This window comes from Spermophilus citellus (assembly GCF_964194105.1).
Source record: "Spermophilus citellus genome assembly, chromosome: X".
Taxonomy (NCBI): Eukaryota; Metazoa; Chordata; class Mammalia; order Rodentia; family Sciuridae; genus Spermophilus; species Spermophilus citellus.
In genome coordinates this window covers 115,890,697-115,903,401 of record NC_138190.1, presented here as the reverse complement: position 1 = coordinate 115,903,401, position 12,705 = coordinate 115,890,697, and the positions used below count along the sequence as shown (strand labels likewise).

General features: G+C 38.4%; 1 protein-coding gene across 2 annotated transcripts in view; it reads right to left on the bottom strand.

The window, feature by feature from the left end:
* Positions 1-12,705, bottom strand: part of DOCK11 (dedicator of cytokinesis 11) — a 192,857-nt gene that overhangs the window by 130,920 nt on the left and 49,232 nt on the right. For both annotated transcript variants that reach the window (XM_081276990.1, XM_081276991.1), the window contains exons 5-6: positions 11,612-11,681; positions 10,914-11,009 (exon numbers count right to left, since the gene is read on the bottom strand). In XM_081276990.1, the coding sequence (XP_081133116.1) occupies positions 10,914-11,009; positions 11,612-11,681 (166 nt within the window). The remainder of the gene's footprint in view (positions 1-10,913; positions 11,010-11,611; positions 11,682-12,705) is intronic.

Sequence of the window (12,705 nt, the reverse complement as noted above, 5' to 3'; positions counted from 1 at the left end):
TAAAATAGGGAGGAAGCCAAAGGAGAATATTTTCTGGGATTAGGTGCCACCAAATCTCCCAAAGGCCCTGATCTGTTTGGATGACAACCTCTTGAACCCTGTCTGGAATAGGAACAAAAAGACCTCTTGTTGGGGCTGGGATTATGGCTCAGTGGTCGAGAGCTTGCCTAGCATGGTGTGAGGCACTGGGTTTGATCCTCAGCACCACATAAAAATCTATAAATAAAGGTATTTTTTTAAAGACCTTTTTTTCAGCTGCATCAAAGATGGAAGAAAGGCATGAAATTGGAGTACCAACTATCCTCAAAGTAGAAAAATCTTTTTATCATCTTACATAACAAATCTCAAGAGTGCTTACCTGTGTTGAGTTACCTAGAGAGTAACTACGAACTGCTAAATTACGTGAACCAGAAACCCTAAGAAAGGACGCTTCAAAGGTGAAGAGGCAGAGTAGGTGAGCCAGGAGCCATGTGGAAATGGGACAGGGAAAGCTACTTGACTAATGTCTTAGAACAGAATGGCAGGGATAGCAAAGAAAAGGAGAAAGCAAGAGAGCAACAGACATGCTGGGTCTCACATTGTTCCAAGCAAAGATGAAAGAAACAGTGGGAAGAAAATACCAAGACTTACAAGAATTGAGCTGCAGTTAATTATACCCGAATGTCGGGAACTTTGTTCTGCTGAAGAACCCCTACCACTAGGTTGGCAAGCTAATACATCATTCATCTCTCTCCATCATATCATTTTACATTCTTACCAAGTTTTAATATATTATGTAGTTCCACCCTATGGGAAATTGGGTAAAAATGAAATACTTTAATAATTTTACCATATCTGGGCATTAGAGACTTTTAAAACCATGTAATCTAGCCCAATGCTTAGTACAAAGGGTCTAACAATCATCCTTCTCATTGAAAAGACATTATTTTTTCAGATTTTTAAAAAATATTTATTTTTTAGTTTTAGGTGGACACAATATCTTTATTTTACATTTATGTGGTACTGAGGCTCGAATCCAGTGTCTCCTGCATAGTAGGCGAGCACTCTACCACTGAGCCACAATCCCAGCCCCCAGATTTTTTTTAACATTAATTTTTTAGAAGTAGTTAGACACAATACTTTTATTTTATTTATATTTTATGTGGTGCTGAGGATGGAACCAAGGACCTCACACGTGCTAGACAAGCGCTCTACCGCTAAACCATAATCCCAGCCCCCTCAGATTTATTTCAGAACGTCATCACCCTGCTCAAATTTTCAATGATATCAATTCCTCACATGATGCAGGTTCACATGTCAGATCTGGGCATTCAAGGCCCTGCTGCAATACTACTAATAATATAAAATAACAATTGCTAACATGTACTGAGTCTTTGTCTTAGTCTCTGGCTAAGTGTTTTTCTCATATCATTTAGTCCTCACAATGATTTTGTGGTTGTTACTGTAATCACCTCCATTTTAGGGAGAGAAACTGAAGCAAAGGAAGATACCAAAGGATCAAACAAATTTTATCTCCCATGGCTACCCATCTTCACATAACCCAACTGCCCTCTATATGTTGCCTCCACATCCACCTTCTTCTTTCCTTTATTTTGTTATTTTATTTAGAGATAGGGTCTCGCTAAATTGCCTAAGGCTTCACTACATTGCTGAGGCTGGCTTTGAACTCTGGATCATCCTTACTCAGCCTCCTGAGCCTCTGGCATTACAAACTTGTGCCACCATGCTCAGTAATCACCTTCTCTGATCTGATTCCATTCCTTCAAGCCCTCTCCTTCCTTAGAAAGCCTTTCCTGACCCCAGATCACAGTAGTCTGAACTTCTATAGCACATGGTCTTTGTACCACCTTTAAACAATTAATTAGTTTTATTGTGTATCTCACCTTCCCCAAAAGGTCTTAAGATTTATACATGATACTTCTGTTTTCCACAATACCAACACCTTGGACTAAAAAGGCATTTGATATCCATTTGGTGATGAACTTGTTGATTCTTTTTTTAAATCATATATTTATTGTGATTTGTTATATACGATGGCAGAATGCAATTAATTACATATTACACTATAGAGCACAATGATTGTACACAAAGTATTTTCACACCATTCGTGTCTTCATATATGTACTTAGGGTAATTATGTCTAACTCATTCCACCAATATTCCTACCCCCTGCCCCCTCTCTTCCCCTCCCTCTCCTTTGCCCTATCTAAAGTTCCTCCCATGCTCCACCCTCCCATCACCGTTATGAGTCAGCATGCTCAAATCAAAGAAAACATTCGGCCTTTGGTTTTTATGGGATTGGCTTGCTTAACTTAGCATTATCTTCTCCAACTCCATCCATTTACCTGCAAATGCCATGGTTTTATTCTCTTTTAATGCTGAGTAATGTTCTATTGTGTATATATGCCACAGTTTCTTTATCCATTCATCTACTGAAGGGCATCTAGGTTGGTTCCACAGTTTAGCTATTGTGAATTGTGCTGCTATAAACATTGATATGGCTGTGTCCCTGTAGTATGCTGTTTTTAAGTCCTTTGGGTGTAAACAGAGGAGTGGGATAACTGGGTCAAATGGTGGTTCCATCCCAAGTTTTCCATTCTTAATAGGAAACAGGCTCATAGGCAACCATCTGATAAATGGTTTTTGAACAGTGATCAATGAATGAGGGAAAGCAAAACATAAAAAACTAATTAGTGAGAAATCCCTTACCCGTAGTAAATGATAAATAAACTATTTTGTTATCTCTAAGGGTCTGATATAACCTATCAAAAGTAAAAGAATTTTCTCTCCCTTTTTTTCTAATACACATAGTGACACTGACTTCTCAACAATTATGCTAATATTGTATGTGCTTTCTTAGGTAAAATCCTGTTTTGATTTGTTACTCTTCCACTGCAGAGGAGAACAACCCTCCTTTAACAGTCAAAGAGTAATTAAGAACTTTTGGACTCTGGATATATAACAAATGGCTCTCTTTTATGAAAATAAAAGAAAGGGCACCAGAAGTGAGTCATACATCAAGCAGTTGAACTTGCAACCCTGATAACATACCAACAAGGCACTTCAACATTTAATTGCTGAGAATGGGGAGGAGGGAACTAGAGGAATGTGATTAAGTTGAGCCAAGAAGATGCATAAAGGTGGGTGTCCCAGGGATTAGCCAAGAATGTGCAACAATTTTTTAAAAATGAAAATGAAAAACCACTCTCAAGATCAAATTCTTCCTTATTCCATATATCATTATATCCCTAAGGGAAAAACATAGTTCTAAATACCAGAGGAAGGTCATTTCCAATATCATAGCTAATTAGTCCACATTAAATTATTTCACTGATATGGAAAGTTGAATAAAGCACAGATGACTCTAGCAGCTACTTGGGAAAGAGAATATAAATGAAAAGGTTTCTCTTAAGACTGGAGTTTCTGCCTAAGTGATCATCTGTTCTCTATGATATCTTACACTTTCTCTCCAATGCTTATCCAGGAATTGAAGTGGGGTAGTGGGGTGCATTGTCATTAACTTGAAACTGCAAATTGGGAAAATTAATCACTATGATAAAACTTATCCTGTTGTAACATGAATAACACACAAAAAGGGCAATTTGCAAGGGCTGAATAAAATAAGACACTGCACCCGGAGCTTTTCCAAGAGCTGCATTAGGCCAGCATCCTTTTCCGTAAAAGAAAGTGTTCAGGCAACAAGCATTCTGACTTGTGGAGGGAGGCCTAGTGTTAGCAGCTCTCCTGTAGTCTGGCTTTTACAGTGCTCATTTCTCAGTCAATAATGGGGTTACTCAGCAAGAACTTTTGGGAAAAGAAGGACAATGGTGCTCAGTATAGCTGAACAATTGACCAGACCTGAGAAAAAGGTATATTTGAAAAAAATGCCATTATTTTCTTTTTTACAGGTCAGTCCCCTGATACCCCCCCCCTTTTTCCTGGAGTCCATAACCATCAACTTGAAAGTTTTTGTAACACTCTGTGGCAGGTACCTTAAGGAGGTTTAACTTTCTAAAGCAGCCCATATACAAATTACTTTGCCTACATTATTTATATTGCATTATAGGCCACGTGTTTGCTTTCTCAACAGATTTAAAGTGGGAGTCTTTTGATTCCTTTTAATCAACTTTACTTTGCTGAGTCACTTCAGATCCTCATTTTTTCATTTTATTTTTGCACCTTCTCTCCTGATTCTATTTGTCTCTTCCATGCCATTACATTCCTTTAATTCTGACAGTTAAAATGTCCAGGAACTTTGAATTTGTTTATAAAAACAGTTTGAGATTGGTCCTATATAATTTTGGGGGGTGGGGGACGGAAAAGGGCTCCTCATATTGCTAAGAATGGCCTCAAGCTAACAATCCTCCTGCTCTAGCCTCCTGAGTAGCTGGATAGCATCATGCCCCAGCTTACATGTTTTGAAATTCAGAATTTGGTAGGGAGAATTAAACACACTGAGTCATATCCTGAGCCCTACTTACCTATTTATTTTTGGTAGGGGATTGAACCCAGGGGTGCTTAACCACTGAGATAGTCCCAGCCCTTTTTATATTTTTAGAGACAGGGTCTTTCTGAGTTGGTTAGGGCCTTGCTAAGTTCCTGAGGCTGGCTTTGAACTCCCGATCCTCCTGCCTCAGCCTTCCTGGCCGCAGGGATTATAGGTCTGTACCACCTGGCCCAACTAGAAATTTTTAAATGAATAAGGAAACTAAAATATACAGCTCACTCTAAGTGGGACCAAGCTGCCTTGCTTTCATTCCCTTTCAACCTCAAAGGCATAGAACCACAGTGCATCAAGGAGACTCAGATAAAATACAAAAGAAGAAATATGGCTTCCTTGGGCTGTTACATGCCTATGAGTCATGATTAACATCCAGATCCTACTGCAGCAACTTACTGTTAGTCTGCTGTGAATTTGTAGGAACTCTCAAAGCTTGGATTTTCCAGTAAGAAAACGTTCTTCACTCTCAACTCTGCCAGCTTTGGTCCTGTTGTGCTGGTTTCTAAAGCTACCAAAGCTTCTCACCAGTTTGAGGTGAAGGTCCCAGCAGGTAGGAGACTCTGGCTACACCAAGGATAAACCTGCTTCCAGCATCAGGAAAATGACTCAGATAATAGCACACCTGAGTCATCTTCCCATTTGCTTATGAGAGTTGTTAATATTCTTCTTTCAAAGATTGTCATGGTAGAAATTTCCTTTTGGCATGTCTCAAACTTTGTGTGCCCTTTGCTTCCATTCTGCCTCTGCTTGCCCAACAGTCAAAGAGCTGGGTCAGTGGCTCACCCACTAGTATGTTTAACTTCTCTGCTATGCCTAAACCAATCTAGTCTTGAAGCAGGAAGAACTAATATGACTCCTCACCCGGCTCCAGGGCATGTGTGGGTACAAACTTTAGTCCCTTAGTATTCCTTGTCAGGATTCCAAGTTAAAGTCTGACAACTGTAAAATCGTTACTCATTTCTAATCCTTTGCCATATATCCTCCCTTATCTTCTATTTATACAGAAATAAAAAGTGGTAAAATTATGAAAGTAAATACTTCAATTTCTAATTCAGATAATTTTGAACTCAGAGCTCAATTCCTATAGGAAAAAGCAACGTTGGCAAAACTCCCTCAGAAGGTTGGGCTGGATCTTCCCCTCATGCCCATTCTACCTGTGACAAACCTGAAATATAATACTACTACTTTGGCTTAGAGGGTGAAAGGATCTCTGTTTATCTCCCAGAAATCCAAATGAAGATCTATAATACATATGGAAAAGGGTAGAGATAAAGGAGATCCATAACCAGAGATGATTCCCAAAACTTATTATGACCTTCTTATTGCAAAACATCCCCTATTATTTTTGTTCAAAGCTGTGTTGCCTCATGTGACCAATTTGGTTGATTCTCCTTTTCTTTTCTTTGCCTATTATTTTATCATAAACAAGTGTTTTATGATAAATTCAATGTGTTTATTAATTATATCTTGCACACACACAAAAAGAAATAACTGGCTAAGGCCAAGTGTGGTGGTGCACAACTATAATCCCAAATCGGGAGGCTGAGGAAGCAGGATGACCACAAGTTCAAAGCCAGCCTTAGGAATTTAGTGAGGCCCTAGGCAACTCAGTGAGACCCTGTCTCAAAATAAAAAAAAAAAAAAATGGAGTGGATGAGGCTAAGTGATAAGGCATCCCTGGACTCAATCCCCATGCCAAAAAACAAAAGAAAGAAGTGGTCAAAATATAAACAGCTAGGGATAAAAAGAAGCAATGTAAAGAGCCCAGCTCTACAGTGAAAAAACAATAATTAGCTAGAGACAAGTAGCAGTTGTCCACTTCAACTGGGCTATGTGGTCACCAGGTTGCCTTAGATCCACCGCCCACTCCATGAATTTATGGTTCCTGTGTGGTCCCTCTAAGTGCTACATTTTTCAGGCTTGGGGACAGATAGTGCAGAAGCTGAACAATCAGTCTTGGACTAACTGACTATATTAGATTTGTATTGCTATTATAACAATTACTACAAACTTGGTGGCTTAAAGCAACTCAGATTTTTTTAAGGGGTGGGGTTACCAGGGATTAAACTCAGGGGCACTCGACCACTGAGCCACATCCCCAGCCCCATTTTGTATTTTATTTAGAGACAGGGTCTCGCTGAGTTGCATTAGTGCCTCATTTTTGCTGACACAGGCTTTGAACTGCGATCCACCTGTGTCAGCCTCCTGACCTGGTGGGGTTACAGGTGTGCGCCACTGTACCTGGCAAAACAACTTAGATTTTGTAGATTACAAGGCCAACAAGGATCTCACTGGGTTAAAATCAAGATAAAGGAGAAACCATTTCCACTTCCTTGCCTTTTCTGGCTTATAGAAGCTACCTTATTTCTTGATCTGTGACTCCTTTCTCTATCTTCAAAGCCAACTACATAGCATCTCTCTTTCACCCTGTTTCTGTTCTTTTATCTCTTTCCCCTTATTTCCTTTCTTGCCTCCTTCTTCAGTGAACTAGTAATTTTAATTCTTTTTTTTTTTTTTTTGGTGGTGGTGCTGGGGTTTGAACCCAGGGACTAGTGCATGTGAGGCAAGCACTGCACCAACTGAGCTATATCCCCAGTCCCTTAATTCACTTTTGGGAACATGTAGCATGTAAGAGAACATTGACAGGGTCCAAGGATTGGGACATGGACATCTTTGGGGGTTCATCGGTCTCCTTCCAAATCATTCAATCAGTTATTTCCCCAAATTATGAAAGCAGATGTAAAGCATGTACATATTTACAGGAAATTGGACTTTTTGTTTAGAATACATGGACTTCTAAAAAAGCTGCGTGTAAAGCAAATTATAATTCAAAGTTATTAGAGAAATGATTTAAAGAATACTGTGGTGAATAATTTTGTAAGTATATTACTTTCCAAATGTCTTGTTTTATGAATCTAAATGCAGTATATTTACTTAGCATTGGACTAAACCTTAAGTATGGGTAAAGTATTTGAATGTTTTAAGGCTGTTTGTGGGGAGTGGAGTCAAAAACTATAGAACTCAGGAATACAGTCAGATAGGAGGAATAATTTCTAATGTTCAATAGCACAGTAATTAAAGTTCACAACAATTAATTGTATATTTCAAGACAGCCAGTAGAGATTTTGAAATGTTTCTAACAAAAAAATGGTGATAGATGTGCAATTACACGACCCTATGCATTGTATATGTGCACTGAAATGTCAATTGTATCCCATAAATATGTACAATAATTATGTATCACTAATTTTTTTAATTATACAACTATTTTCTGACAATCTTTACAGAATTATAATAACCTTCACACATGCATTTCTGAACCTGATAACTCTGGTAGAAGATATATGATAATGAAGACTTGGGGCTCACTCTACTAGTAAGCATGATAGTGTACTAGTTAAGAACAGAGGCTGGCATCCAGCAGCTAGCAACCATGGGCCATGGCCATTCCGGGGATAGCCTGGCTCCTGTGTATCACCTCCACTGCCCTGGGCGGCCCATGCCACCCACTGCTCCTCACCGAGAGCTGGCAGCCTGCCATGGAACCCAGGCCAGGGCCTGGGCAGCAGTGTCGGCATTGAGCAGCTAAGAAGATAAGGTAAAAGTTCACTTTGTAAACAGTGATGGTGTAACACTAACAACCAAAGGAAAAGTTGGTGACTCTCTGCTAGATGTCGTGGTTGAAAATAATCTAGATGTTGAAGGTTTTAGTGTCTGAGAGGGAACTTTGGCTTGCTCCACTTGTCACCTCATGGTTGAAGATCACATATGAGAGGTTAGACACAATCATTGATGAGGAGAACTACATGCTCGATTTGTCTTATGAACTCACAGATCATAGTTGGGCTGCCAAATCTGTTTGACCAAATCTATGGATAATATGACTGTTCAAGTACCCGAGGCAGTGGCTGATGCCAGACAATCTATTGGTGTTGGCAGGAATTCCCAAACTACGATAACAAGAAATATTTTCATGAAATTTCACCTATTTTTATAATTCTTAATATAACTAAATGAGAACATGGCTGAACGGATTTATTATTATGTCTAGCTTTACCATTTTACTTCACTTTGTGTAACTACTGAATTTTATAGTATTAAATATATGCAATTTTTACTTTGGTTAAATTACAAAAGTATCAGTCAAATATTAGAAAATAGCTGATAATAATAAATATATATTTTGCCTTGTTTGTGATTAGTGACTTCAGCAAAATGTTACCACATAATCTTATGACTGCTTATTTAGAAGGCAGGTTAAGAAAAGGTAAGATTACCCCTGCTTAATGTGGGTGAAGGCAGAGATTTAAAATGGCTTCTCCAGGGTGTATAGCCAACTAGAAAATTTGTACTAGAATCTGCATCTTATTATTTTAGGTTAGTTTTATGTTCAGATTGATACTGGAAATTATGAACATCTTACTTTTAGCACTAATTAAATGTAAATGTGTGTGAAAAAATATCCACTGAACTGCTTAATTTCTAAGATAGCTATTAACTTTATAAATAAATATTTCAAAATCGATTCAGTGAGAAATGTTTAGTATGAACTTAGACATTATGACACTGTCAAGTTTGATGCCTGTTCTGACTAAACTAGGAGAATAAACTAAAATTAGACATCAAAAAAAAAAAAAAGGTAGAGGCTCGGGGACTGGGAAGGGGCCTGGGGGAGGGAGAAAAGAGAGGAGGGTTCAGAAGATAGACGATCGATACACAATACAAGCATGTATGGAAATGTCACAGTGATATGTAGTAATTTGTTCAATTCATATGTGTTAATAAAAACAAAGAGTAGAGGCTCTGGCATCAGATTACTTGATTCAAATCCCACCTCTAAAAATGTGGAACTGTGTGATCTTGGGTAAATTATTATATTTCCCTACACCTCACTCACCACTTCTTAAACTAAAAATGATAATAGTATCTATTTGGTGGGGCCACCATGAGGTCAAAACACTCAGTATGGATGCCTGACACACCACACATAAGTCCTCAATAAACAGGTCCTTTCTCGCTCTCCCCATTTATACTGGAGATTGAACCCAGGAGTGCTCTACCACTGAGCTATATTCCTAGCCCTTTTTATTTTGAGATAGGATCTCACTAAGTTGCTGAGGCTGGTCTCAAACTTGCCATTCTCCTGCCTCTGCCTCCAGAATTGCTGAAATTACAGGCGAGCACTAAGGCCTTTGCTTAGGGGGAGGAGATATACAGGAAGCATCATACAATTTGGATTCATTATCTTCAGGGCTTGAAAATGAAAGTGAGAACCAGACATGACTACTAAAAGGAAAGCAGCAGGAAAAATAGTAAATTAAGTTAAAATTTGAGTCTTCCCTTGATAGACACCCATGGTTTCTGCTTGCGGGCTATTTGAAAGATAGAATGACCTTTAATACTTAATGGAAGTGTGAATCATCCTCAACAAACCACATGATCTTACATTGAATATCTGAAAGAACAGTTATATTTGGTATCAGGCAATAATTTGTTTTTCTGTTCAGAACCTTCAAGTAGCTTGTTAGTTTTTCCTTTGGATTTTAATGGCTCTTCACAGCCTCCTGAACAAAAGCCAACCTCACATCCAAGGAATTCAAGCCTCTGTGTAATTTTTCCCTCTTCAATGTTTCCACTTTTGTCTCATACAAACCTCTTCCACAACTCAATATTCTAGCCAAAATACAAAACTTTCTAGTTAGGCTATTTTGACCACCTTAAAGTATTACACTATATAGGAGTTAATTTGGTATATTTCTTACCCAGTCTGTAGGCCACTGGCGACCAGAAACACCCATCTTAGATATTCATGTATTTTCGCACAGTGACAGGAATTTAATAAGTGCCTACTTAATATTTCTAAACAAATGGATTACTGTATCCTTCCACTCATTAAATTCATTGCCATACATAAATCTCTGATATGCCTTTTTCACAAAGCTATTTTCTTCAATCAACTGATAGTCTCCTTCTTAAACTTTCTGATTCAGAAGATAATGATATTATACTTCTTTTTTTTCCATGGCAGGGAGATGTACTGGGGATCGAACCCAGGAGCACTCTACCACTGTGCTACATCCCCAGTCTTTTCTATTTTATTATTTTGAGATAGGGTCTCACTGAGTTTCTGAGGGTCTTACTAAGATGATGAGGTTGGCCTCAAATTTGCTGTCCTCCTGCCTCAGTCTCCCAAGTCACTGCAATTGCCACTGTGCCCAGCTTTAAAAAGTTACACTTCTGAGGTTTATCCTGAAGTTTTGGATTTGATGTTTAAAACTCCATACATCTATGAGAATTCTCTCACTAAAGTTTTTTGCAGAGCTAGGGCTCACTGTAAAATAAACACTTTCCAGACACAATACTTATGCCAATATCCTTAGTAAGGTGGAATAATATAATAAGTACTTCCTACCTTCATGGTAACTGTGATGGTGCTATTTACATTTGCTTTATGCAACCAGCCTTGTTTTATCACACCACCCTTCTGAGAGCATAAGGAAGATGAGTCCTGAAATAGAGCAAAAGCCATCAGTAAAACAGCAGCCAGTCAGCCAACACTGGGCAGTGGGCACAAAGCTAGGCCCTATCCCCATTTCCTAATTAAAGCAAAGCCCTTCCCTCCCCTATAAAGATTTAAGAGTTGTGACTGTAAAATGAAAGACCCTGTACTGTGCACACAGGAGGCAATCAATAATTACTGCATGGTACCAGACCCTCTTCTATGAAAGCCTTCTGAGTTATGCAAACGGTCAAATTGTACCTCAAAATGTCAGTCATCCAAGCCATCTGTCCCAAGAGGGATCTATTAGGCAGGAGAGTCCAGATGAATCACCATACCACATGCCCAACACAAAAATAATTCCATGATTATCCCATAGGTGGGGGAAACATGTCTATATACAAATCACAGCCCATTTCACATGAATTTTTTTCCCCTCAGCCCATTTGGAAATATAACATTATTTTTAAATTAAAGACATTAATTAGTTTGAAAGCTAGCCACAGAGAATTCAAAATCAACTCCTTCCAGCATCTTTTCTCGATTCCCTTTGGAATCCTTTTCAGCAACAATGACTTTGAAGAAATCAGTACAGTCACCCTCATCATTACCTCATCTTTTTCACAGTCCTCATCAATTTCAAATACATGATTAGGAATCTTTTCTGGTCTCAGAGATTTGCTGAAAATGCAAGAGAATTATCTTAGACACTGAATAGAATAGAGCAAAATCAACAATAGATGAATAGGGGGCTGTGGCTGTGGCTCAGTGGTAGAACAGTCGCCTAGCACGTGCAAGGCACTGGGTTCGATCTTCAGCACCACATAAAAATAAAATAAATAAAGGTGTTGTGTCCAATTACAATATATATATAACACAATAGATGAATAAAAGTGAGAGAAGTAGCCTTCTTTTTTTCACCAATAAGAAAATGCCAAGACATCAGGAAGATAAATACTTTTATCCTTTCCAAACACAGTAAACTTATGTTTTTTTTTTTTTTTGCTTGTTTATTTGGGGTTAGCCTCATGCATGCTGGGCAAGTGATCTACCACTGAGGCAAACCCCCACCTCTGCATTTATTTTTTAAAAAATATTAACACATGTCAATTGTGCAATTAATGAGTATCTCCAGACAACTGCATTACTTTTTTACCCAGGGCACTTTCCCAGTCCTTATTGTTTTTTATTTTGAAACTGGGTCTCACTAAGTTGCTGAGGCTGGCCTCAAACTTGCAATCCTCCAGCCTCAGCCTCTGAAGTCACTGGGATTATAGTCATGGGCCACCACACCTGGCCTGCATTAATTTTTTATATAATAACCCCACTTGTGCAGGCAGCAGCAAAGATTTAACTAATACCAGATACTTAGGGAAGGCAAAAGTTGCTAAAAGTAATGTATGCCAGAGCTCTTAGCAATGAAAGGACCGAATCTTTCCCCAAGTCAAAAAGCAACAACATAGTATAATTCTGGCTTTTCCATTAGTTTGCTTTGTGAACATGGACCCATGATTTTAGTATTGTTTTCTTTTCTAGGAAAGTTCTTGAAAATTGAAAAAAAAAAACTACATAAATGTCTTTTTTCTCCTTTTGTTTCTAAAACATTTTCTATATGAAATCTTATGAGGTTAGTAGTAGTACAAATGACAAAATGAAAGAAAAGGGAGTGTTCAAACAGGTTGAGTGACTGGTCCAAGGTTACCTA